At 43.9% G+C, this 27970-nt stretch overlaps 1 protein-coding gene across 1 annotated transcript; it reads left to right on the forward strand.

Annotated features, from left to right (window-relative positions):
- The first annotated feature begins 2777 nt into the window (after window positions 1–2777).
- LOC119167402 (uncharacterized) lies at window positions 2778–26752 on the forward strand. The gene is made up of 6 exons (XM_037418875.2): window positions 2778–3000; window positions 5384–5435; window positions 10276–10361; window positions 19660–19755; window positions 22157–22207; window positions 23544–26752. Exons 1-6 carry the CDS (start codon window positions 2935–2937, stop codon window positions 23598–23600), a joined length of 408 nt encoding a protein of 135 aa, XP_037274772.2. The 5' UTR covers window positions 2778–2934; the 3' UTR covers window positions 23601–26752.
- Window positions 26753–27970: the final 1218 nt, after the last annotated feature.

Genomic DNA, 27970 nt, shown 5'->3' on the forward strand with positions numbered 1-27970 from the left:
TTCCTAAGTCACGAGGTGCACGTGGCGTTATTCTTTGTGCCTGCCATCCCTTCCTTCTTAGCTACAAGCACGTTTGTCAGGACGAGAGAAGAGAGAATGCAATAGCAACATGCGACAAAACTTTGCAAGTCCACTCGCACTGCAATGCATTCTGCATTTCATGTGTTCCTCTGGGACAGCGCCATTTAGAAAACTAGACAATAAATGGTGATGGGGACATAGAATGCGTACAGTACTATCTAGCATATTGTCACCCCCACCGACCAGGTTACGCCATAATGAGCTTCGTCCTCGAAAAATTATCAGGACGGCTTGGGAGGGTACGTGTCAGTTGTGTTGACCCTGGGTACGCCACTGTGTGAGAGTGCAAAGCACGCTATTGCCTTGTAGAGTACAGGAGCGGGAATTAAGAAGGAGGAGGAGGGTTTATATGAGAATGAGGATGCGGAAAAAGGAGGGAACAAGCAGGAGTGACGTGAAGGTTAGGCGAGCGAACGGAGAAGGGGTGACAAAGAAAAAAAAGTTAAACGAGGACAGGTGAAAGAGTTTTGAATAGAAGGATGAAAAAAGAAGTGAGTCTGCATTCGTCGGGTGAAAGCGTTTTCTCTCCAAGCTAAATTTAAGAAATAGCGTCGAGTAAAGCATCCCCAGAGAAAGAAAGAGAAATGCAAAAAAAGGAAGGGAGGGAAAACAAATGGAGGAGAGACAGTCAAAGAAAGGGGAAGCCGGAAAGAAAGAGAAACAGAAGGAGAGAAAAAGGTAGAAAATTGAAGGAAAGAGAGAAAGAACGAGAAATACAAGTACACAGAAATAGAAATAGAAAGAAACGCACAAGATAAGCCATATAAAAGACGGAGAGATGAGAGGAAAAGATTGATATTTGATATGTGGTGTCTAACGTCCCGAAACCACCATGTGATTATGAGAGACGCAGTAGTGGAAGACTCCGGAAAAATAGACCACCTGGAGTTCTTTAACGTGCACCCAAATTTGAGCACACGGGCCTACAGCATTTACGCCTCCATGAGAGAAAAAGAAAGGCAAGAGGAAAGAAATAGGAAAATACCGAGAAAAAGCCATTCTGCTCCGCCCTTACTCCAACGTTAAAACCGCTAGAGAGAAGCCACCTTAATTTTTTTTGAACCAAATGTTTACAAACTTAAAACTTTCCTATTTTGTAATGTCGTCTAAGCTGGCTTTATCTGGATTTTTCTTTTCGTTTTGCTGCCTTTTTTTCCGGTTGAAATGAATACCACACTCGAGGGTTCAGAGAAATAATATAGACGCAGTTGAAACACTGCCGAAATATGCTGGTACAGTCACGGTGTGTTTTGGCGGTGGCACTTATGAACGTTTACTGTGGTTTTAGCACGGCATTACAATGTATAGCCATGCCAATGAAGATGGCGGCGTGAGTTGTTCCACTTTGAATAAGTGGGTGTACTGAATCAAGATAGAATCGTGACGGATTAATTTTCTGAAACGGCTGTTCAGTTGATTTGGGACTATCAAGTATTGATGAAGCCAGGTGACTGCATTCGCTCGTTAAAAACGGAACAGAGAGAGCAAGCGAAAGAAGATTTCAAGGTGACCAGCATAATAAACCAACAGTACATAAATAAGGAGAGAGAGAGTTAAAACAAAACACACTGGTGCTTTTCGGAAATTTGCAATGTGCGTTCTCAATTTTAGGTAATTATTGGTTGTTTAAAACGAACAAACCTTATATGAATACTAAAAAATCATTTTTCCCATACAAATAAAATATTTGTTCACAACACCAATATCCCCACGCTATCCCTCAGAAGACGCGTGGTTAGCGAAACAACGTGCGAAAGGAAAATGTCGCTGGCGAAAACACCTGCAAGTTTTCGCACCAATAACGATTACGTCATAGATCTTGACAGCACCTACTTGGTCCTGCGTAGTTTCCTATTCGGCACAAATGAAGTACATTGTTCTCCGAGCTAGCCCGAGACACCATGTCTAAGGAAACTTGGTAGAGAAAGTGTCACCGAAATACCAAACACATATGGTTGATGTATACTCCTGCGCATTCTGTGACATTACGCACTGAGTTGTCGGCGCAAAATATTAAAATGAAACAACGACCTTGGTTTCCTTGTCTACTCGTTCACTGATTTTCTGTCTATGAAGATGAAATTAACGGCGTTGTAGTTTTGAAAGTAAAAATTATGCTAAACGAATTCAGTGCATCGCTGTAATGTCCCTTTTGAGCAACTAGGTGCTTAGTTGGCTACTCTACTTTATAGGTGAAGAGATCATAAATAAGGTAATAAAATATAATAGGGAAATAACAAATCAGGTAGAGGATGAAAGCGGAGAGAAAGATTATCCTTCTGTATTGCTGGGTTGCTTATGTTCTTTCACGCCGTGCGCTGTTCATCATAATAAGTCGAACTAATAGCCGTGATGGCGCGCTGTGTAGAATGACGTTTTCTTGGCTATGGCATGCACTTGCGATAGCTGCTGCATTGCAGAGATGCCATCTCAACACCAATACCAGCCATCGCTGATTCGTTTTATAAATCAACAGCGGGAGTCGGTCTGTGTCAACGCGTGAACGGTGTATGACAAAAGCAAAAACACCTATTTACCATATCTGGCCTTTCACGCGAAAGACCAAGAAACACCCCTCTTGATCCTTTCCTGTTTTTCTTTTGAACTCTCCCCCGATCATCCGGGAACGTCACACGTGCGCCAACGTGTGATAAGCCTGTCCGCGACGGTTACGTCACTTCCGGGATGTCGAGGCGGCAGTGATGCACGTGTTGGTGGTGTCTGACTGGTAGCTCAACTAATTGTTGGCAACGTTTGAGGTGCATTGCGCTCTAATTACGTGAATTGTAAACCAAGTGGGACTCGTACAGAGAAGTACAAGAGACACCAGAGAGTTACAAACACAAGAGAACCATGAAGAAATTTCTGTGGTACTTTGAGCTCCGGACGGGTAACATCTTCATCGGAATGGTGTCGGTGGTAAGCTGGAGATCCGTTTTATTTTGTTCCTCTATCGCTACAGAGCTCTTCTGTATTGATTTTAGATGCAACATTGTATGTTGCTGTTTCATCCACGTTACACAATATTTATCTTCAAGAGGGTTGGCAAAATAGCTCTGGGATCGAGTTTCAATGTAACGTGCAATGAGAAGCAACTGTTATTGTTTCTTGGAAGTGTATGTCGCGCTGTAAGCTCGTCGAAATTATTCCTGTTTATTTTTGTGTAATCTACGAATCGTGGAATATTCGCTAGCAACTCTGGAATTGAATTACTGAAAAGTTTCATGTGTTTTCAAAAAACTAAAAACACATGATGCTGCCGGAATTTCGTTGAATAGTTGGCGTTGCTGTTTGCGAATTGGAAAGTACGTAAAAGCCAGCCATGCTTTTTCAAGCAAAGCAGAATAACATTCTCGAAATTAATTCACAATTCACAAAGAATTCTGTTTACACTCATAATCGTAAGCAGCTTTGATCGCCGTTGCACGAACTATATATATATATATATATATATATATATATATATATATATATATATATATATACATATAAAGCCCCCGCCCTTCTCTCTCCGTCTTTTTTTCGTGTTCTCGTGGGTCGCAATCTTTTTCCTCATAAAAACAAATGTCCTATACACATTGGGCTTTGTGTTTCGAGGCTATGTGTAGAGTGCACTACCATGTGTGCACCTTGTTCTACATGTGCATGCTGCGGCGCGTTTGCTGATGCGGCGCGTTTAAAGTGCTCCTGGCGGGCTAAACGTGGTGAAAAAGGCGTGTTACATCGCATACCTTACGCAAAAAAAGAATGCAAGGCGGTTACACGCACGCGTTACCTGGATTCTGGATTATGGGTGAGGGTGTAGTGTCACTCCAGCTCCTCCTTCCCTCTAGGCAAACACCTCCAAGTGAGCCCCTTATGATCAGCACGCTGTACATAGACGAAGTACAAAAGGTAAGGGGGGCGTGCTTTCTTTCGCTCCCTCCCACTCCACCAACTCCTGCACGAGCTCTACACAATGTCGTAGTCTTTCAGGCAAACACCTCCAAGTGAGCCCCTTATGATCAGCACGCTGTACATAGACGAAGTACAAAAGGGGGGGGGGGGCGTGCTTTCTTTCGCTCCCCCCCCCCACTCCACCAACTCCTGCACGAGCTCTACACAATGTCGTAGTGTTTCAGAAAAGTAATCAAATATTTATAAGGACACTATTGCTCCTACATTTGCCCGCTTAAGGTTTTGAACAATTGCTGTGTGACTGTGAAGAACTAATGAAAACGTTTAGTTAATGTGAGGTGAGCGAACGAGTGTTGTCGCAGGAACACGCGTTTTGGCGAGGGAACTTCTCTGAGGATCTACACGCAGTGAGCACAACAAGCCAGCCTCTCTCAGTGTAACTGGCAATGTGTTACAGAATGAAATTTTACACGGATTATGGTGGCAAAATATGGACGCCCCTGCACTGTGGTGATGTCAGTACATGTCAAAAAAAAAAAAAAAACCAGCTGGTGTAAATTATTAGGAGCCTTCAGCACGGTGTACGTCACTATCACAACGTGGTTTTAGGACAGGTAAAACACCAGCAGCAACAACAACAACGATCACCACAGCATTAATAGTGATAACCATATTAAGAATAACAATAATATTGTTATTAGTTAATATGATATAGCTTTTCTACTACTTTTAAGAGAGTTTAGTGGCGTAGAAATAGGTTGATGTTGAGGGGACACTAAAGAGAAACTCTAGGACACTGAAGACTGGCAAATTATTGTTTGTGTAACCAATTTTCATTGTTTTCGCAATAATACGTGTCTTATATGACGAGCTCAAAGTTATTCTCATAGTTTGACTTTTTTACTTCATGACCAGTACCGTAAGTGCAGCGTGTAGTCTCAGATTCCCTTTTTCACATTTTCGCCACCATGGCTCAATGAAATTTCACGAAGCTTGCTGTGCCTCGCTTACAACGCAATGATATTCACGTTTACTGATAAATAACGATATAAATACTATTTAGCGGACACCTTAAAATAAGTGATGAAAAAACAATTTAATCTCAGAACCTCAATGTAGGCTTCGCCCCCTACATTTCATTTTTTGTCCATTTTCTCGATACCATACGTTCTCTCGTGACTAGAGTTGTGCTTTGTTATAACGAAAAGTAATTTGCTTATGCGAGTAAGTTCTTAGCTATATTTAGTGTTGCTGCAGTTATCTCAGCTACAGTCACCTCTACACCGGAGCCTAATAGCATACAAGATGCGAATCTTTTCTTTTGAAGCAAAGTTCAGACATAATTTGCACATCGGCAAGAGTATGGTTAACTCTGCCGTTGATTGAATTTTCTTTTTTTCTGCAGATTCAAAGTATTTTCATAATACTGGCGGGGTCTGCATCGTACGCCGAGTCTTGTAAGTATCTTAGGCCAATAACAAGTCCACATAAGTGCAGCGACAAGGTTTGCGATCACCACAGTGTGAGGTGTTTTTAGGAAAGAGCAAAATATTTTAATAAATATACTTAAACGAAGCTTGTGTGAGAGAACCTATATATAGTCTGTGTCGACCCGAATCCACTGAACCAAAGAAAGGCGCACCTCGAGAGGCCCTTCAGAAAAGGCATCATCCCACAGCACCATGGTGTGGAAAGGAATGAGGAAAATAGGAGGAAAAGAACAGCAAGGAGGTTAACCAGCCTATAGGCAGCCGGTTTGCTACCCTGCACATGGGAGGGGGATGGGGGAGATGAAAGATAGAAAGCAGAGAAGGAAGACAGATAAACACAGCACATTCGGCAGCACACGCGTGCACACTCAATCATAGTCCAGTTTTGTCTTTCGCGATGTGTGACATTGCTGTTACAGCTGCTTGTTCAAGTCCGTGTCGCGTAGGATTTCAAGAGAGCTTTTGTCGCCTTCTGTAGTGTCGTCTTCTCTCGGGCACTTGACAGAATAGTGTCCAAGGACAATTGGCTGTTGTCGATGCACGAATAAACGGACGCCAGTGACTAAAGAGCGTAGAATGAAGGGAATGGTAGAGAAAATTTTGCCCTGTATCTGCATGCCACGCTGCAAATGTTCTCCAAAGACGACAGCCTTCTGCCGGCCTTCTTTCTTGCATACTGTTGCATTTTCAGCTCAGCCGAAAAAACACTAGGGCCATTAAAATGACCTATGTATGTATTTTCTAGTAAAATAACACAGCACCTAATACCTACGCATTGTTGTTGCGCATCAGATATGCGTATAATTTGCGTTTTGACCAACTATGTTCACAAGTATGAACGCAGCCACCAGTTAAAGATGGCTTGCCGTTCAGCAAGTACCTATACTTTGGCCGGGTGGTTGAATAATGTGACAGACAAATAGAAAGACAGAGAGGCAGACCAAGAATTCTTTATTAAAGTATCATACGGCCTTTAAAACTTTGCGGTCCACTCTACCGTGGCGTGAAATACTTTTGGGGAGCTACTGCACCCCGGCCAAGAGTCTACGTAGCAGTGAGGCTGGAATTTATACCTGGAGAGGAGGAGCAAGCGGTTCTAAAAGAATGATAGCTGATAGATTTAGTGAAGCCTAGGCCTTAAAAAAATTTTTCTTTAATTTCGCAGCCGCATCGGGCGCTCGCAGCAACTCCGCTGACGTTAGCCGCCCGCCCGATGGCAGGCTGTGTTCGCATCATAAACCGCAAAACTTTAGTGTCACCTAATTTAGCGTTCCTGGACACCAAAGTTGAAAGCATGTATCGATGGTTTTTTTTCGGAGAGGAGATGCTCTATTTACACTTTCGTATAAAAGCATGCATGGTGTGCAAAATGAACTGATTTTTCTCATAAGCTCGTGTTTAGCTTACACACCTACTTACTTGAAATTTTTCGCTAAACACTGACGGAAAATTGTTGAAAAGCCTTCGGGTTGTAGGCAAGGAGGTTTACAAAAAATGACAAAACGTCGGTGCTATCTTTGGTCACGGTACACGTCTATTGCCATAAGTTCTTGGTTATTTGCAACTACTCATTTTCGCCGCCGCAGGCAATGCTTATGGACAAAACCGGAAACTTTCGAGGGCCTTTGTTTTGTAAACAGTGAAGGTACTTTCTTGGTACCAAAAATTCAGCCATAGTTTCAGGGAGATATCGCATTTGTGCAGTTAAGCAATTTACAACCTAACTATATAAAACAAGTTCCACCCTTTGTATACTGCGACACACCTGCCATTAATCTGCATAAGCGACTCGTGCAAGGAGATTGCAGTTGTAAACTCAAGTACTTTTGTGCTGCTAATGTAAGTGCTACGCATATTAGTAACTAAAATTCTACCTAAAACTATGACCTTCTACGAAGTGGCGATATCGCTATCCTTGCTGAAATTTGCCTCGAAGTTCATCTGTCAACATGAGCTTCAGTCTGTACTGAAAAATCACCTACATGATGTATTGGGAATCTCCTAGACGTCAAACAAATGAACAATTGTAATTTTTGTTATTTCGAGAGTCTGCCTGGAGGTATTGTAATTCGTGCACTCAAAATACACATATTTGTGCCGATAGACCTATACTAGGGTACTTCAAAGTGTGACGTTACTGATCCACGTGCAAGACCGGTTGGCAAAACATTTACGCTGGTGCCTCAGCGTGGTACAGTAGTGCCTTACTTGGGACAATGTTTTTTGTTCTTTTTTAATGCTTAAACTTCAGCCTACTGTGACATGTTTAGATGTGGTAGCTGTCAGGGAACATATTGGTGCGTGGTAAACGGCGTGATGAAATACTTTCCATGCCGGTTGGCTGTTTAGCTTAAAGAAGTAATCACACGTGGTGGCCTGTGCGAAGAACTGTGGCGTCGTCTTCGGAAATGTGCAGTGTTTATTGTCGCGTGTAGCGCACGTTGAAAAACATCGACAATATTTGTTCACCTTTATGAACGGTGAAGCTGAAAATATTGTGTGTGGTGTGTGAATAACGATGTGCGAAAACTTTGGCACTCGGTGCGGGCTGGTAGCAGTGACCGAATGTTCACAGAACATCACGATTCAACATTTTACACAAAATAAAAATGCATTAGGTGCGATGATGTGCAGGTCCATGGGTACCTTTCAGCGTTTGCGCAGCGTGGAGAAAAAAATCGTGCATTACCTCCGGGCTGAAAGATAAGACGTTGCATGAGCTATTAGCATGTTTTAGCATTGCTGAAGCTGCATATTATCTGCGAAGCAGCGGAGATTCTTGTTATTCATACGTTTAAGGCTTCAACTTTATGAAGTGACAATGGGCATTACAAGTTGTGCATCAGCTTTATAAGAGCAAGGTGAGCATAAAAACCCGTTTTGGGCATCAGATGTGGCAAAGTGTCTGCGTAGGAGATCATCTATATAATGAAGTTATCGGTTTTAAAATAGCATAAATATTCCGTGGATTATAAGGAACGCCGTAAGGGAAGACTTCGCTTTATATTTCTCGCTAATTTGTCAATTTCGGCTCAAGCACAGAAAATTGTTCTTTATTTTTTTTAATTCTTCGTTCATCTCAGACCTGAACTTTTTGTTGTGAAGGAGCATCTTACCCGCTACGTCATGCACAGCAGCTGGAAACCATGCTGTAGCCAGTGATGCAGCCGGTTTAAAACTGCAGTGCACATGTCACGACGGAAATTGAGTGCGTTCATATCCATTTAATGCAAATATTTGTGAAAGCGCAGTGACCGTGAATATGCAGAACATTCGCCTTTGAAGGCGAACGTTTTGCTGCCATGTACGAAGAGCAAATCATCACACATTAACCTAAGGAAATCGTGCATTAGAGGCAGTTACCCTTCCTTTTAAAAGCTGTGACCTTAAAAATAGCAATTGACTGAAACTTCTGTCGAATGGATGTCGACGTACACAGTGCCACTGTGCAGCAAAATCCTGCCTGTGGAACTTCTTGCCAAACAGCACCTGTTTCGAGGGTGAGAATGGTGGGCGGAGTGCTCGCGGTGACACCATACTGTTTGCTAACAGCGAGAAGCTATTTTCTGAGGGTGTGACAGCGACGGCTGTGGGCGGCATTCAAAATTATTCTGGGCTGTTACCAGCCATAGCTTGACACGTTTTTTCTTTCATTTTTTGTAACTCTAGAAAAGTAATATGAAAAAAATTTGTCACAAGCCGTAACCGAGGCCAGCCCTTGGTTTCGGGTTTCACACTCCCCGCGGCAAGTACCTTTGTCAGGACGTTTTTTTTTTAACCATGCTAGGGTGATAGATATGTGGGGTTTACCGTCTCAAAATCACGATATGATTATGAGAGACGCCGTAGTGAAGGGCTCCGGAAATTTTGACCACCTGAGGTTCTTTAACGCGCACCCAAATCTGAGCACACGGGTTTATACAACATTTTTGCCTCCGTCGGATATGGCCATGCTAGGGTGGTATCCGACATTTTTCATACATTTTGCTCTCGAAAGCTACGAGAAATCTCGTGTACCTCAATGGCTTGTTAAAAAAAGGGGGGCGACAGGCATTAGCATGGAGGGCATACTACTGCCTGCCGCCTAATTACAACTTATGGCAGAGGAATGTTAATTTGTAACGAAAAATAGTCAAAATACTGTATCAGGTACAGCATTCCCAGAATTGGACGGAATAATGAGGTTATCTGCAAAGATGGCAAGAGAACTGTAAGTCGGCGTTTACTTAAAATAATCTTGTTTATATTATGATGCCATTTTTACTATCAATCAATCAATCAATCAATCAATCAATCAATCAATCAATCAATCAATCAATCTATCTATCTGTCTGTCTGTCTGTCTGTCTATCTGTCAATCAATCAATAAATCAATCAATATCAATTAATCTATCTATCTATCTATACAGTAGCAATGAAATTTCTATGCTACGCAGCTATATGTAATGTGTCCAGCCACAGCGGCTGCATTTTCGATGGAGGCAAGAATGCTTGAGGCCCGTGTGTTTAGTTTAGGTGCACGTTAAGGTACCATCAGTGGCCGTAATTTTCGGAGCCTTCCACTACGACGTCTTTTACAATCATGTGGTGGTTTTGCGACGCTAAACCGCAACTATTATTATTATTATTATTATTATTATTATTATTATTATTATTATTATTATTATTATTATTATTATTATTATTATACGTAACCTTCCTACCCTTGTATAATCAAAAAACTGAAACGCAAGTGGTAGTCTTGAAAGCATTGCTTGATACGAACGCTCCATATATTAACGAAGTGCTGACTTCTTTCTTTCCACAGCATTCTCGGAGTTTCACTTGACGTGGATTTGCATGGCATCGCTGTTGCTCATCGTATCGTTGCTCTTCGTCAAGGGAGTAGGTGACGTGAGTAATCGAGTTTCTGCGCATGGTCCACATAAGAATCTCACAATTTAGTTTATTCACGCCTGTATTTTTTTTGGTGCGTTACTGATTTAGGTAAACGCAGGCACTTATTGGTTTTGGCATATGGTGTCCGAAATTACTTTTTTTACGCAAAGCCTAGAAATTGCGCTCCGATGCCCCTGAAACACACGCGACTTGTTTAAAATAGATTGCAAATGATTTGAAAGCTCTGTACACGCTCAGCTATGGGTAAGCCTTAACGCTGAGAACTGCCTTTTAGAGGAGGTTGGTTTCGCATGACTAGTTTTAAATGACTAGTTTGGAATTGGCTACGTTTTAGTGCTCTCGTCGGTGTTCAGTTTTAGCGGCGAAAAAGGGAAGTTTATTGTACACTTAATTTGTACGTACAGAAACGAAACATCGAAAACAAGTAAAGGGCAGTCTATACATCTTACAAATTAGCACCAAAATCTAATTGATCACTGAGTATCCAAATGTTACAAGTGAAAAGAAAACTAAAAAGAATCAAGCTAATCACATTTAACAGGACAACACTTATACATGCATACTAGAGTGGGCGTATGGCTAGTACGGGACAACTGGAAACCTCAGTTGTCCCTCCCTTACTTCGAAGAAACGTGTGTGCCATCGTCGAAAGAAGGCCTCTTCGCCGTGCGTTTTAAGCTGCTGATCTAGGTAATTCCACAAAAGAGCCAAATTTTTTGTAGTGCGGGATAGGCGCCTTTATGCGGCTTGTGCCGTACTTCGCTAAACAGCGTCGCCGCCTCAGTACGTACAAGGTTACTGTAAAGACCAGTCTTGCAAACAACCCACGTTCTGTTTCCATGCACGCCGTGCGAAAGCCAAAGAGGCATTGTACCATGTGCCAGACGCCCCTCGCCACCGAGCACTGAAACCGAGCATGTTGGGTTGACCCTCTTTTGCCACAGTTTGGGCAGCGGTCATTTGGAACGACTCCCCAATGTGCTAACCGGTCACGCGTAGGCAATGTCCTCCATCTTCTCAACCAATGAAATTCGCGCATCTGATTAGGTACGCAATTGCAACGCAATAGTTTCCATTTTCTCGTGCAGGATGCTGTTTCTTCTTTTTTGCTCAGTGTGCTACTTGTCACCATTTCGCTTATTTCTTGCGATGAAACATCTTCCAGACTGCATGAACCTATTGATTCCGCTGTTCTTTTTAAGCCACTGGCAGCTCTGTAAAACTTAAGAGGAATTCCTGCTCGTGGTCCGATGTACGGATTGGCCGTGAAAGTACCTTTTAGTGTACTGCTCCAGTACATCATGAGCCTGTACCCGGGGCACTTGCTGTCATCGAACAGCTTCTGTGTTGTTTTTGCAGCCACCGCTCTCGTGAACGTTGGTATATCTGGGAGGCACAAGCCTCCACGGTTTGTGGGAAGCTGTAAAAATTTCCTCCGTACCTTCGCTGGTGTTCCTCCCCAGTGGAAGGTCCCCGCCATGGCGGCGAGGCTTCCTGCAACACGGCGAGGTAGCAGGGCGATGTGTGCTACGTAAAACGCAAAAGCGCATGCCTGTGTCTTGATGACTGTTGCTTTTGCCGTTAGTGACAGGTTAAACTGAGTGTCTGCTGCTATGACATCAGTAGATCTCCTGAGCACATCATCCCAGGTCTTTTTTGATACATCTCCTTCCTCAAAGTAAACGCCTAACACCTTAACAGCTTGAACGTATTCTAAGTCTCCTGGCAATAGTTCTCTGAAGCCTCCAAAGCGCAATGCCTTACATTTGGTGGTGCTTAAAAGAGCACCAGACAGATAGGAATACTCAGCAAAAATGTCAAGGAATGTACTATAGCTAGACAAGTTACGAAAAAATACCGAAATATCATCGGCATATGTGACAATTTCGAAGGTTTCCTTGCCTGGCATAGGGAAACCCACTATGTGCTCGCGGTTTGCAACCTTTCTAATAGAAGGCTCTAGAGACAAAACGAATAAAACCGGAGACAATGGATAGCCTTGCCTAACCCCTTTTCGAATTGCAAAGCTTCTGGTCATTTCTTTGTTGAAATAAAGACAGCTTAACAGATCCTGATAAAGTATTTCTACCAGTCGCACATTCTGCTCTGGGAGGCCAAATATGCGCAAAATAGCGAAAAGATACCCATGTTCAACTCTATCAAATGCTTAGCCTGATCAAGAGAAATATATACTCCTGAGATTTGTTTTTCTTTGGCATATGCAAAGAGGTCGCTGATGATTACAAGAGGTACGGAGACGGAACGTCCTGGTACTGCACATGACTGCTAGGGGGCCACAATCTCTTTTAAGGCCGTAGACGCCGTGATAGCAGCGTGGCTACTAACTTACAGTCTGTGTTTAGAAGGGTAATGGGCCTCGACGATTTAAGATCTAAAGGCTGCATACCCTCTTTCGAAAATAGAATCACCCTTCCTTTGCTGAAGGACCGCGGTTTATGGCTATCACGCAAGAAAATATTCACGAGATCGGTGATCGCGTCTCCAGAGATATAAAAAAAAAACGCAGATTAAATCCCGTGAGTATTCCGTCTGGGCCTGGTGACGTGGACATATTCATTGATTTTAGGGCGTACCATACTTCTTCTTTATCAGTTTCTGCATATAATACAGTCTTCCAAGCATAGCAATGGCAAACCTTCGCTAAAGGCTGAGAGTTTCGCAGTAAAATCGTCGTCCTGTGCGTCATGCTCTGCAGTAAACAGTTTTGCAAAGTAGTCTCGGAAAACTTTCTGAAGTTCGTCCGGGTCATTAACAATGGTACCACCCTCTTTCAGTGCCTCATCAATGTAGCGGGGCTGGCATCGACGACCTCGGTTTCTTTGCGCATATGTCAAGTTTTCAATTTCATCTGTCGATAAGTGCATTTCTCTTGCTAGCCTTGTAGCCTAGGACCTCTGCTTTAGAAGATTTTGATACTTAATTTTTTGCGCTTCAAGGTATTCGAGCACATCGAACGTAGTCGACCCACCTTTTTTAATAATTTGAATGTGTCGGAAAATCCCATTCATCTTGGCCGTAAGGCGAGCGTGGCGTGCGTTTCTTGCCTGTTGAGCTATAAGGCGCCAGCGAGATTTTAAGTGGTCCCATGTAGTCGGAGTTATGCAACCCACTTCTACCAGTGAGGCCGCCAGCTCAGTTTGAAGTACGGAAATGCTTTGGTCATGATGAAGAATAGTTGGGTCCATCCTCCTTGGTTTGTGAATTCTCGTTGCTGTGCTCACGTTCAACGTGAAGGGTAACGGAGCATGATCGCTGAGTTTCTGCTGGCTTGGGCAAGCTGGACCACCTCACATGCTTGTAGGTTCGCTAAAAAGTCTTCGGGCAAATAAACTCTATAAATTCGGCTTTGTTTATTGGCACAAGCGCGGGTTGCGACGAACCTGACTCCATGTAGAGTTAAACATCCATCTGACAGCAGCTTTAGATATTGAACTAATTGCTGTAGTTCTCTGGCGTAATAATTGTTGACGCCTTGGCCGGGACCCCTGACGTCTCGTGTAGTATCAAGCACGCAGTTAAAATCTCCGACAAGCACATATGATATCGGCTCGATCAAAAATTTCTGACACGAAGTGCTTTATAGCGACACCCATTCGTCCCTCATGTCCGTAATAGTAGTAGTAGTGTGTAACAAGCATTACATTTTGACCTCCAAGACGGTGCTGGTGAGAGATTTCTTTTGTGCGTTGTTGAACAATAAAAGATAGTGCTAAATGTACATGCCAATGGCTACTAAGGGAGAATGAGAGACAGAAGAATTCGGCTTTTAGTTAACGCGCATGCTGTGAATTTTTTTATTGTTCAACAACGCACAGAAGACAAGAAAGGGTTGCTATGTTATACTCGCTGGGCGTAACCTCCTTGATTTTAAAAATGTTTAGCGAGCATTGGGCCGCAGTGCCATGAATACACTGAACTAGCATATACCATGAGCTCAAGGTGGTTAAAGGTGAGAAGTAGACCCGAAGTGCAAGCCATACGAAAGTGTGTGCATGTGCCATCTCCCGTTTAGTCCTTGGAATGTCCGTTGGATGGTGGTGCTTCTATATGGGCAATATATGATAAAAATGCAAAATGGTGGTCCTTGGAGTGTTGATTAGGGGGACGAATGGACACACAGACAAATGCATGGACGGACGCACGGACAGATGGATGCATGAACGGACGCAGGAGCGGATGCATGGACGAAAGCAGGGATGAACGCACAGATGAACGTGTGGACGCATGAACAGACACACGCACGGATGGACGCACGGGTGGCCACACAGACGCACGCATGGATGGTTGGAAGCAAGAACTAATGGGTGGACGGATGCTTCGCCCCACTATCCATCATTCACTCCGTGGATATGCTGCCATTTTTTTCAACTTTCTGTGTTAGCCAGCCTGTCTGCGCAGAACAAGCACGCTTCGGATTAAAGCTATATACCGAGCACAACACTCTCGGCAAGTCTCGTTGCTTGCGTGATCATGATGCAAATGGTGAAATGTTGGGCCGACAATGCTGACTCAAAACGTGTTGACTTGCAAAAGCCGATGGCGTGACGTTCCTCTCCCTCCTCCTTTTTGTCTTTCTCCATCGGTCTTGCAGTGCCTTCCAAATCTGGGGCATCGGAAGCCCTTTGCAGCTCTCGTCATTTTGCGTCGCCTCCGGTACTGACACGCATTCGTCCAAGCAACGACTTCGTGTGATGGCGTCATGAATATCTCATATTTCGGTGACGTGCGACGTCATTACAAGGATGCCGTTACACCATGGTGATTTATTGCATCCCTTGTGTTGGCGTCAATGGTCCATTCTGGCGTTTCAAGACACATCTATAGAAGTTTCACCTTAATATGCAAAGTGTGTGTTATGAAACAATTACACGGGAATTAGTTGGGAGCAATTATGCATCACTACAGTGTATATGATTGTTGTGCTTGTCAAACTGCTTGACAGTACAGAGTATCTAGCACTACATTTCATATAACGCAAATTTAGGCAGCAATTGATGTGCCGGTTATTTGTTTTGTTTTCTGAAGGATAGCTCAGCGAAACAACAAAAGACGCCTGCATGACATCACTATCCCAAATGCCTGATTCATGATGCACCAATTTTTTAACAAGGCGTACACTCTTCTACAAGCGTTCGGCTATCCTTCTTGCTAGAGCTCATTAATAGTATAGTGGCCGTGAGTTCTTGAACGCTGATGACTGTGTTACCGCCAATAACTGTGTTTAAAAATCAACATGGCAGCATTCATGCAGAAGTGACTGCCCGCTTCTATCCGGACTTGCTCTTGCTACACGCTTACAGCACTGACAGCAGTAAAAAAAAATGGCAGCATATCCACGAAGTGAATGATGGAGAGTGATGGAGTGAACGATGTTCGTGCATCCGTCCCTTCGTTCGTCCGTGCATCCACCCCTGCGTCCGTTCATGCGTCCATCCATGCATCTGTCTGTGTGTTTATTCGTCTATCGATTCAACACTCCAAGTACCACCATCTCGCATCTTTTCACCATATACTCCCCATATAGAAGCACCGCCATCCAGCGGACATTCCGAGGACTAAACGAGAGGTGGCACACGCACATTTTTTTATGGCTTGCGCTTCGGGTATACTTCCCACCTTTAACCACCTCGAGTTCATGATATATACTAGTTCACTGTATTCATGGCACTGTGGCCCAACGCTCGCTAAACTTTTCTAAAACCAAGGAGGTTACGCCTAGCGAGTATAACATAGCAACCTTTTCCTGTCAGGTAGTGCTCAATGTACATGCCAAAGGCAGCTAATTGGAAATGAGAGACAGGAGAATTCGGCTTTTACTTTCTTACTGCTTGCGCTTCGTATCTACTTCCCTCCTTTAACCACCTCGAGTTCATTCACGGTATATACCAGTTCATTGTTTTTATCGCACTGCGGCTCAACGCTCGCTAAATCTTTCTAAAACTAAGGCGGTTACACCCAGCGGGTATAACGTAGCTACCCTTTCTTGTCAGAGAGTGCTCAATGTACATGCCAATGGCTGCTAATGGGTATTGCAGCGTGCGCGTTAACTAAAAGCTGAATGCTCCTGTTTTTCATTCCCTATTAACAGCCGTTGGCATGTACATTGAGCACTATTTTCATTATTCAACAACGCACAGAAGAAATCTCTCACTAGCACAACCTTGGCGGTCAAAATGTTATACTCGTTACATACAACAACGGCTACGAGGGACGAACGGGTGCCGCTATAAAAAGCTTCCCCCCTAAAATGGTGAAACCAGCCATCGACTTGTTTCAGCTCACTCTGGCTTTAAAGCATCAGGTAAGTTTTGTCGATATTGGCGAGATATGCTGTAGCCGCACCTACTAAGCCTAACGCGCTGAGGCAGTGGTCGGACTGCGTCGTCAGACCAAGAACGCTGCACCTCCAAATATCGGGCATACAATCTCGCACAGCATTTCGTGCGCGTCCAACGCTCCTTCGTTCGATCGAAAAAGAGAGAAAAGGATATTGCAGCGGGAGACGCGAAGGAGCGCTTCGACAGAGAAACATACGAAAGCCACGAACAGAATCGTAGAGAAACAGCCACAAAGTAAGGTTATCCGCCGGCATAAGACTCTACCAATCTTCAGCAAGACAATGAATTCACGCTTCAACAAGTTCCTGATATAGTTGCTTGTTTAATAGCTTTACTGCATTTTAATGTTAATTAACTAGCCATAATACCAACAATCTGTTGAGCAGACGCCGTAAATACGGTGCGCAGACGACACGGCGTGAATGAATACATGTGAAGGGGCTGAGCGCCCTTCCTACCGGCTGAGGGGCCTGTAGCTTCCACAGTGCTGAAGGAAATTTCTTAAACCGAGTATAGTTAAAGGTGGGTAAAATTTGCATATGTGATTTTTACAAGAGCAACGATGCGGTCACTGAGCTTTTGTCCAAACCCGGACGTTTGCACATTTTCTTCACGCTAGCTTTCTACACACGAGGTGTTACCATGGGTCTTCATGATGTTAATTATCTGTATGTCTGTTCTTGTTTGCTATTGTTAGTCTCACACTCCTACTCTTTCTTAACTGATATTTTAGGTAACCAAAAAGATCCTTCTGTGAAAATTCACCGCAATTGGTGGGCCGTGCTGTAGGCATCCTTGTGAACCTAGAAATCCTACTAAACAATCACATGCCATTACATTACTCAATATGTTTTCGTGCGGTAACCATGTGGAATCCATTAATTTTAAATGCGGAGCATTTCTTAGTCACACGAGGTCGCGGATCTGGCGTCGGCGGCGCCGTCCACATCCCCAATGTGCATGCTCCCGTCTCGTACCAGCTGGCACTCCTCTCCCCCTACTCGCATCGCAAGGCTGACGCAGGCTGCGTCTGCTAGCAAAAAAAAATACAGAATGTGCACGGAGTGTATGATGATGAGTGGGGCGAAGCATCCGTTAGCCCGCGTTTCCGTCCGTTCATGCGTCCGTCTGTGTGACCATCCGTGCATTCCTCCGTCTGTACATGCATCCATTCTTCCATCCGTCCATCCACCCATGCGTCCATTCATGCGTCTGTCCGTCCGTTCATTCGTGCACCCGTCCAGCCACCCAGCCAGTGTCCGTCCATGCCTTCGTCCATCCGTTCGTCTTTGAGTCCATCCGTGCATCCGTCCATCCGTGCGTTCGTCCATCCATCTGTCCGTCAATTCATTTCTGTGTCCGTCTGTCTGTCCGAGCGTCTGTCAATCCGTCCGTCAATCTAGTGAACACTTCAAGTACCACAATATTGCATATTTTCATCATATATTCATCATATAGAACTGCCACCATCCAGCGGACATTCCAAGGACTAAACGGGAGGTGGGACAACCGAACTAGAGGAGCGGCACGTGCACACTCTCTTACGGCCTGCGCTTCTTGTCTGGTTGCCACTTTTCACCGCTGCTAGTTTATGGCGCTTTGGCCCAACCTTCGATATCTTGCTAAAACCAAAGAAGTTGCGCCCAGTGAGTTTAGCGTGGCAACCTTTCCTTATAAGATGCGGCTCATGGTGCGTCCTTCTGTTACTAGCTTTTTTTTTTCGTAAGCAGCAAATTCAAGGCAAAGTTTATTGGGGATTAAGTCACCGATGCTCGTCTCTGTAGGTTATTTCATCAGAAACAACCATCTTTTCATTTAGGATTAACGTGTGGAGGTTTCCTCCTCAATTCAAAAGAGTGCGTGCATGCCGGTCCTCTAGTCCAGCCATGGAGGTGGCTACTTACTACTACTACTAATACTACTACTACTACTACTACTACTACTATACTACTACTGCTACTACTACTACATACATCTTGGACGCGTGACCCACAGCTTAAGGAGCTTCGCTTCGCCCCTAAAAACCGATGGTTTGCGTTGCACAACCGTTCACTAGCCCCCCGTATATGTAGGCATTGGACCGTGCGTTCGGAATTTACTCAAAAGGGTCTTTACATGCCTTTCGATTGACTTGACGCTTTCCTTGACTCGAGTAGATGCGATGGAAACGGCAATACTTTCAACCAGTAGAGGGGCACAACCCAACATCAGCATCTCACCACTCGTTGAAGGCAATGCTTTTCCTTCAATCAATAAATAAGAATATTAAAGACTAAATAACAATGAGGCATTCCCAAATCATACCCAAATACGCCATTGCAAATGTATTTTTACTTTAAGAAAATATGTATTGTAGAACGTACTAAAACAGAAAAGAAGTATTACAGTGTTTCATATTGGTAAACTAGAAAAAAAATGAGGCGTCAGCATCTTTTGGAGCAGCAACGAATGACGCTATAGAGCACTACTATCATGACAATGATGGTAGTGCACAATGCTACCAGGGACTACCTGTTATGAGAATGATGGGTAGTGCATAGATCTGTTTAAGCTTCCTTTTTTTGGCTCCGTCTGGCTCTGTGTGGCCTGCTGTCGCTTTATTGCAGGGAACATTTGCGCAGAAGTGGAGCTATATCACACAACACCCTGTCACCATCAATCTCTCCTGCTCGAATCAACTCACGAGTGATGGTGTTACAATGAACCGTTCCCTTATCGGAAACGAAATCCAGAAGACAGCCGCAAACGAAGCCGCAAGTGCGTTCAAAATCGCAACCATCAAGTCTAGACAAACCCATATACAGTTTGCCAGTCCCGTTATGGTAATACGAGCGTAGCGCCACAGTTCCCTCTATTGTAGGCAACTCCATGTCGAGTTAAAGTATACATTGTTTTCAAAAGCGCTGTCACTGAAATAAACTTTTCGTACGCAGAAAATATCCAGACTGATGCTGCCGTGGATTCTAGGCATGGTGCCATTTATTCTATGGCTTTTCGGAGCGGCCGTCTGGGCAGCCGTGAATACCAAGGTAAGGGCTGAAAGTACAATGCCGCAGAAGCGCGCGACGCTAGAATAATTTATAGAAGTTAGTTTGTGCGACGCACGTCCCAAACTGCACAGATTTGTGGCGCGTGTTGTCATGATCTACACACTTGTAACAAATTTTCTACAATGCACGCGAAATATTGTCTATTACATACCCTTGTCATGCGGTCAAGCGTATATTGGGTAGAATAGAAGGTGCTTGAGAGAATGACTTCAAGAGTACTATTATAACGTCAACATAGATGTTTCCAGTCACTTAGGGTGCATTGCCAAGATTGTGGTTCTGTTCCACGCTTTGAAGGTGCGTTAGTGCTTAGCCGCTCACCAGAAATGAAAAGATTATTTATCGAGTCTGCACACATATAGGAAAAGAGGAAAACGCATGTGTAATGATGATATGTGGGGTTTAACGTCCCAAAACCACTATATGATTATGAGAGACGCCGTAGTGGAGGGCTCCGGAAATTTTGACCACCTGGGGTTCTTTAACGTGCACCCAAATCTGAGCACACGGGCCTACAACATTTCCGCCTCCATCGGAAATGCAGCCGCCGCAGCCGGGATTCGAACCCGCGCCCTGCGGGTCAGCAGCCGAGTACCTTAGCCACTAGACCACCGCGGCGGGGCAAAACGCATGTGTAAGCATGGTGTCACTGTAGCACAGACTGAGTAAGAAACGTGATTTCTAAACTTGTATAGTTAGATGAGCAAGTGCTTGCTATGAGTGGACGATAAGTGCAAGAGAAAACTGAACGAATTTCCATTGCTTTTTGTGTGTGCTGTATATTTCAGGCAATACAGCAAACAAAAAGCACTTGTCGGTCAGCCCTCATCCGTGTGCCCCTACCGTCTCTGTCTTCTTGCGCTGTTTGTTTCCTATACAATGTTGTTAACATGCACGTACTTGAAAAGAAAAACAACAAAAAACGAGTTGCGTTTAGTGAATTTCGCTGCTGTAGAATGGCTCAGAAAAGGAGTGTTTATTAAAAAGTGCTTGTGACTGTATCGCTGTGTATTGCTTGGTAAAAGATGTCATTTCTTCATTAGACCTCATGTAAATCTGGGTGCGTTTGCAATGTAAATTGGTCTTGGTTTGTTTATTGCCTATTTTTATTATCTACTGCGGCACTATCTTGGTGGTATTATCTGGAAGGTGTTTTGAGATTTCTCTGCGGCTTTGATGGAGTTAATTCGATAAGTCGTGTCGTCATATCTAGTGCAAGTACGATTGAATAACTTCACAATTACATAAATATATTTAATGACTTACTTCTTTTTTTTAATTCCATTAAGGAATATATGTCAGGGGTTATACAAAATATCTGAGGGCATAATTGTGCAAACTGTGACAGCGGCATATATGTAGCTGAACGTCTTAGATTTGCATTCTTTACAGGTGAACGCGGTTATGAGATCACAACAAGAGCCTAGTTTGGTGCTGCAGTAGTTCGCCGCCAGTGCCGCCGCCGGCGCTGGTGTCCGTAGCAACTATAGTGATAGCGTCAACAAAGTGCGCATAAATGTATAACGCGTAGCTCGTTGACTCGAAGAATAACGAATAATTCCATAGTGGCTGCCTTCCTACTTCACGAAAAGTATGATGCTTTAAGCGGGTACTTCGAAAGTGTACTTGTATTCGAGGCCCCGAGAAAGTTCAGAACTGGCTCCAGAAAATTCATGCTCCTACATTTCGCTGGAACGGGGCTTCGTGCTCCACGGAGGTCTAGCGTTTTTTTTTTCAATAGATCGTGCCCGCTGCCCTATCCCCGGATTCAGTAAAGTACCCTACAGGTTGTGCAGACGAGGGTAATTAAGGTGCCTCGAGCAGACAGGCTCACGTTCCGATAGGTGAACTTGCCTTTGTGAAAAACGTCTTGTCATCTTTGGGACGTTATGGGAAAAGTTAGTCATCGAGTTGACGTCACGTGATCTCGATGACTGTAATAGATAACGGGTAGGGCTAACAAGGCTGACTCACAGATAACAGCTTATGTATGGAATAAGGAAACTATAAAAGAAACAGGTATGGACATAATGAACATCTTATTGGGAACAAAGCTCTAATAGTTAGATAAGAAAAACAAATAACTAAGAGGTGTCTGCAATTTAGAGCTTCAGAAACGCGGAAGCTTCAAATAATACGAAAAACCGAAGTAGTCTGCTTGATTATTTTGTAGAAATCTACATATTACACTCTGTGTTGCCCACCTTTCTTTGCCCTGAAACAATACTGCTTGGATGACAGTATTGTACAATACTCCCAACTGATATACACAGATAACAGCACTTTGAAAAAGTTTTCTTTGTGTTATCTATTTTGAGGGGCCAGATATATTTTTTCTAATACGATACACACCAACGTGAAGAATTTTTGGGCTTTTCAGATGATGGATCCAGTCAGCTCAACGCTGTTGTTTGCGTTTGCACTTGTGCAGGTGAGTACGGCTGATTGTGTTTATTAAGCTAAACATAACGAAATGTGGAAGTTCGCATCCAGGTTTTCACAGACAGAACCGCTGTAGAAAACACGTGTTTTTCTGGAATTAAGGAACGAAGTTTAAACGTAGGGCCACATTTCCTTTGTTAAACACAATATTAGGGAGGACAGACATTTATCCCAGTGAAAGTGTAAGGGATGTTGTTGACAATAATTGCAATGTAAATGTGAGGAAAGAAAGGTGGACTAAAAGATAACTGGCCACGGGCAGGAACTGAACCTGCTACCTTCGAACAATGTACCTGACGCTCTGCCACTGGGCTACGGTGACGGTCATCCTTCCATCCACTTCATATGGTTTATATGTGCGTTTAAATGTAGGAGTGGGAGTTGGCGCCACCAGTAGCCATTATAGCGAGTGTGCAACAGTTATTCTGCCTGTTGACATCCCGCAGCACGTGATCCGCGCACGCTTGACATTTCTAATTTCATATAATTAATTTTATCATCATTGTACGTTATATCTCAATAGTATATATTTCTAAAAAATTGAATAGTAGTTGCTGCCAGAGCCAACATTTTCAGCAGTGAATACTTTGTCTTTCAAGACAAATCTTCTTGTCTAAGCTTTCACTTCTGGGACAATCACTGCAGAATGTTTTTTTTTGCGCGTGTGAGTGCACCATCAATTGATCTTAGAGATCAGGAGATGGTGTTTCTGTTTGGCTAGTGGGTGGACAGGTGGGGCCACTGTGCATGGATAAATAGGTTTGTGTTTCATGGAAATAATATTGTTCAAGTTAGCGCATTCTGGTGTTGCCGTTCTTATGTGCCTGTCCGTTAGCGCACAATACGTTTTCGTATTTTTCATCTTATACCGTGACAAATCGCTTGTAAGCGACTGCCGGACGTGGCCTATCTTTTAAATAATTTTTAAATGTTCCACAATATGGTATATATATATGAAAGTGGTCATTTCTGACACAAACGCGCACGCGAGCACAAAATGAGGCACGAAGAGTATGTTGCTCGGACAAGGGTGATCTACCAACTTGGTATTTCTTTGTTCTTTCTTTGTTTCTCCTAGCAGGGCGCGGCAAATCTTAAATATACAACGAACGGGTCCCCGACCCGGCTGTCTTATATGTAATAATTTTCGGCTGGTTTCTCAAATAAGCAACACGTGAAACCTATGCTTGATCGTCTGCTAGGCACGCTGTATGCGTGCATTAAGAATTAAAACCATATTTTTTTAGCGTGTATGCAGCAAACCTAAATGAATTATCCCGCATGCAGTTAAGGAATCACCACCTATCCCATTCTTTCATTTGCAGGCATACTTCTTATCCTGCGGAGTCTTCTACTACAGAGTACTGGTTAGAGAGCACTGAGGAGTAGTCCTGGAAAGAAGAAACGAAGGCGACAGATCCATGCTCAGCAAAAATGCGATGATCGAAGTGGAGACGAATTTGTACTCAAGTTCAAACGTATATGTTTGCTGCTTGCAATCTGTGCAGAGATTGCCATGAACACCGTTCTTCAATCTGTATTTATTAAGGCATCAGACTTCAATTCTACATTCAACGGGAAAATTGACCATCGGCGGCGAACGTCCATGTGGCGTCAGCAACGAGCGATGCAAAAGATCATCACGTGAGGACGTCGCTGTGTGACGTCACAGACGGCTAAACTGGTCACGATGGCGTGACGTCACAAATTTGGCCGTGATGTCACGTGAATGAATGTCATTAGATATTGTCGTAGTGCCCTTCTTTGGGCAGCGATCAAAACCCTGGGGTGCGCGACCTCAAGCGAACGAAACGACCCTTGGCAATGGCACGTGAGGCCCCGGCTTATGTTCTCTGCTCCGTTATACATCGACCGAGAGGAAAAAAAAAGATTGCTTTTTAGATGAATGTACAAGTGACACTGTTAGTTTTTATGCAGACATCTTCCATTGTAATATGCATTTGTATTAACATAATCTGTTTCAAGCGGGTAGTTTACTCGGAAGGTGAGTAGCAATGCATTTTTTTTGCGCGGCACCTATTACTTGCGTTGTTTTCTTTTTAATCGCATTATGTTGAGTTAACAAGATCAAATCTACCAATAAAGCTAAGCGTTGTTTTTGTATAAGCACCAAACAATGAGGCGTGTTGCAGAAGGCTGTGATTGTAAGTGTTATTTCTGGTATGCTTCTTCCGGTTACTTGCGTGACTTGCGGGTTCTATTCGTAGAGATAACTTTACTCTTACAGCAAGAGCCTGGCTAAGAAAATTTTGCACTTAATACAATCTCAATTCCGATCAGTGGTTGCCATAGGCATTATCACCACAGACTTAGATAGTTGGCGGTTCTATCCACCAATAAATATTTTAACACGAAGCTCCCACTGATCTAATGCAATAACAAGGCACTGCACGCAATTGAACATAAATAATCAAAAGTTGAGCTTCAGCATTGACACACACACACACACACACACACACACAAACACACACACACACACACACACACACACACACACACACACACACACACACACACACACACACACACACACACACACACACACACACACACACACACACACACACACACACACACACACACAAATGTATGTCCTTTTAAACTGAATCTCTCGTTTAATAAGCCAATAAGGCCGTGAATTACGCAATGAAGGCATTGAACATAAACGCGGAATCACTAGTGGAAATATATAAGACATCAAGTGCTCAGATATGTGTAGGGAAAATCGTCAAGAAGCGATCAAGGTGCCCCGATGTACTTCTTGCAGGTACAGGTGTTCTTGTTGCAGTAAAGGCCTGTGCCGCACTGCCGCACATCGCGATGGTCGCTGACACGATTGGAGCACTCTTGGTCCAGGGCTGCGGCAGAAAATAATAGTCTTGAATAGTGCGCTCAGTCTACAAAGGAAAACTGGAATCCGGCGTGGAGCGACCCGATCCAGATGGGCCAGGTGACGCCCCCCCTCCTCCCCCCCCACCATGATTCCCTCAGATCCATGCTAACACTCCCAAAAACACGCACACACGCACTAAGTTTCTCTATGCGTTCGTGTCTCTGAGAGGGTGGGGTGTTGGCCTGCCCTATTTCAGCATTGCCATTCAGGGAACACGCAGATGAAATGGCATTCTATGGTATAATATAGGCTCACTGGTCCATCAGGATCAGGCTGCTCTGCGCCAGATTTCGCTGCTTCCTTGTGGATAGAGCACACCGCTCAATAGTATCGACACAGATCAAACAAAATTGCATTCCGTATTACATGGTACGATATACGATCCCCAGCGAAAAAAAATCTGACTCCGACAGGGAGCACATTGAAAGTTGTCGCACGCATCTGATGTGTAAGTTGGGAGCCTTGCACTGAGTGGGCCTCCCGCCATCATTTCAACTGGCGCGCTGCAGTGCTATGGAAATTTGCGAAACTGTTCTTCGTCCCCTCTTTGATTGAGAACCGAGGTAGTTAAAAGGCCACTCCGGCGACTTTCCGACAATACTGAGATAATGCCGTTTTCAAATAGTACCGACATCCCTGCAACAAGAAGGGTGGTTCATTTTGCCCAGACATTCGTCAATGATATTACTTAGGCAGTGAACGATGAGTCAAACAGAAACCGAAGCAGGGAGCTGTTCTATTCTTCATGATGAGTATCGGATGACGTCTACAAATTCATATCTGATGATGTCACGAAATCTTCTACACACCGCAACAGCTGGCCAGGGTGCAAACGTACTCACGTGACCCTTCTGACAAGGGAAAGGCGTGTAATCAAGCTGTGCCAGCTCCTCTGAACTTACCAATGAGAAGCACAGCGATCGTTGCCGCTACTATCTGAGCGCAAAAGCATCGTCTCTTGATTTGGACACTCCTTCGCATTAAGCATTTTACGCGTCCGATCTTCTCGTTTCTCAATATTGTGCGTGCTTGTGTAAGACCCGACGTCAATGACGACTAACACGCTGTATGCAGCTGACAAAAGTGAACTGTGCTCGCGTCGTCTTGACCTCTTGGAAGAAAGCGCGCTCAGCATCCGCCTGCTGGGCAAAGTGGGGCTCTGAAAAAAAATAGGCCCTTACGTCACATACACAGGGTGGCCCGCGTTAGAAGTGTAATTCTAGAATCAGCCAGCAGTTTTTAAAAACGGCTTTCTAAAAACTAAATGACTCATGATTCTATTGTTTGGCACATATCCCTACTGGACCGATGAGACAACGCGTTCAAAGTTTTATTAAAATAAGTGATTATCGCAAAATCGCCGGAGTTACCTTTAAATGTTGCGTACGCAGTAACCTGTGGTTGCCGTAAAAACAAAGCCACTATTTCCTCTAGCATTGGTCTTTCAATATTTGAATAAGGTGGCCTAATTGCCATATAACTTTATCCAAAGCTCTATCGAATTTATTTTGATTAGTATTTAATTCGGTCGTGCTGTCATGGCTGCGTTTGCAAAGACGTGTCAGTCAGTACATTGAACTCAGCATTTATCAATAAATCATATGTTCTATTTCTGCCACATATCCTTGAAACTGCGTGCCATTACTATTACAAGCAATCGTTTTGCTTGCACTAAAATGTCCTTCAAAGGACATGCAAATGCAAAGCCTCATTCAACTAACGACATAACATCTTGTTCTGTCCCAAATTGTAAGACGTGCAAACACGTTCATAATGACCTTATAGTTAAAAGGTTGAAAGCGCAGGAATTGAATACGTAGAGTATATTAAGTCTAGCTTTACCTGTAATCGTTCAAACGTTGCTTTTTCGATGTAATGTTCATATTGTCACAAACGCTACATTGGTGATGCGGGGTAGCCCGTTAAAGTTAGATTAATCAGACATTGTGCTGACAAGGCGAAATATATATCGAAAACAGTGACACGGCACTTTGATGCGGCAGGATATCCATTTGAAGACCCTACACTGTACGTCCTTCAGTCAAAATGCTGGTCTCCAAGAGTCATAAAATGCACAGAATTATGTCTTATTCACGAATGGAACATATTCTAGCCAGCAAGCACAAACGTTTCAAAAGGGGCTCTTTAGTCTCTTCGAAATGGCACATACACAACAGAAACCGATAAATGTAAAGCCCATCCTCTAGGAATTTCGAAAGTTGAATCGCAATGGCGGAGTCGGAGCAAGCTTTTCTACTCGTCTTTGACCAAGTGCGTTCCCACGATGGAGTGAGGGTAGGTGCGAAGAGTTCCAACGAGTGAGTCAGAGCTGATTCAGAGCGGGAGTTACCCTGTGTATCATGAGAGGCTGCTCCGCCAAAATCGGTGGAGCGGACTGGAACTCGGCGTGACGTATTTCTTATAACACGTTTGCTGCGGGGGGAGGGGGGTGCCGCTGGTAGTCGTTGGTTTTGGTGGTAACGGCGGACGACCTGGGCAGGGCGGCCAATTGTGTGGCGTTGTTTTTCGCTGTTCGTTAGCGATAGCTTAGAGTCGGAAAGATAGTCCTGCAAGATTAATTCATCGCATAGCGACAGCAACGCTGAAACTGCGGCGCACAAGCAAGAGTTCGACAATGTAATGGAATAATTGTACGCGAGATATTCAAGGCAAGTAGTCACTCGAAAGATGAGCCTTCCGCTTCCGCCTTGCTCAAGCGCCACGTGTTTGTGTTCCAGTCGCGGATCTGAGGGCGTAGTTATACGTCAGAGTCGAGTGTTCGCTCCCGCTGTCCATCGACTACCCCGACTCTGCTATTGGAATTCGACATAACTTATG

This window comes from Rhipicephalus microplus, chromosome 6 (assembly GCF_043290135.1).
Source record: "Rhipicephalus microplus isolate Deutch F79 chromosome 6, USDA_Rmic, whole genome shotgun sequence".
In the NCBI taxonomy this organism is placed as follows: Eukaryota; Metazoa; Arthropoda; class Arachnida; order Ixodida; family Ixodidae; genus Rhipicephalus; species Rhipicephalus microplus.

Coding starts and splice junctions, on each gene's coding strand:
- LOC119167402 (XM_037418875.2), top strand. CDS start 2,935: ATGAAGAAATTTCTGTGGTACTTTGAGCTCCGGACGGGTAACATCTTC. Junction 19,756..22,156: donor GGGCAGCCGTGAATACCAAG/GTAAGGGCTGAA, acceptor TGGGCTTTTCAG/ATGATGGATCCAGTCAGCTC. Junction 22,208..23,543: donor TTGCGTTTGCACTTGTGCAG/GTGAGTACGGCT, acceptor TTTCATTTGCAG/GCATACTTCTTATCCTGCGG.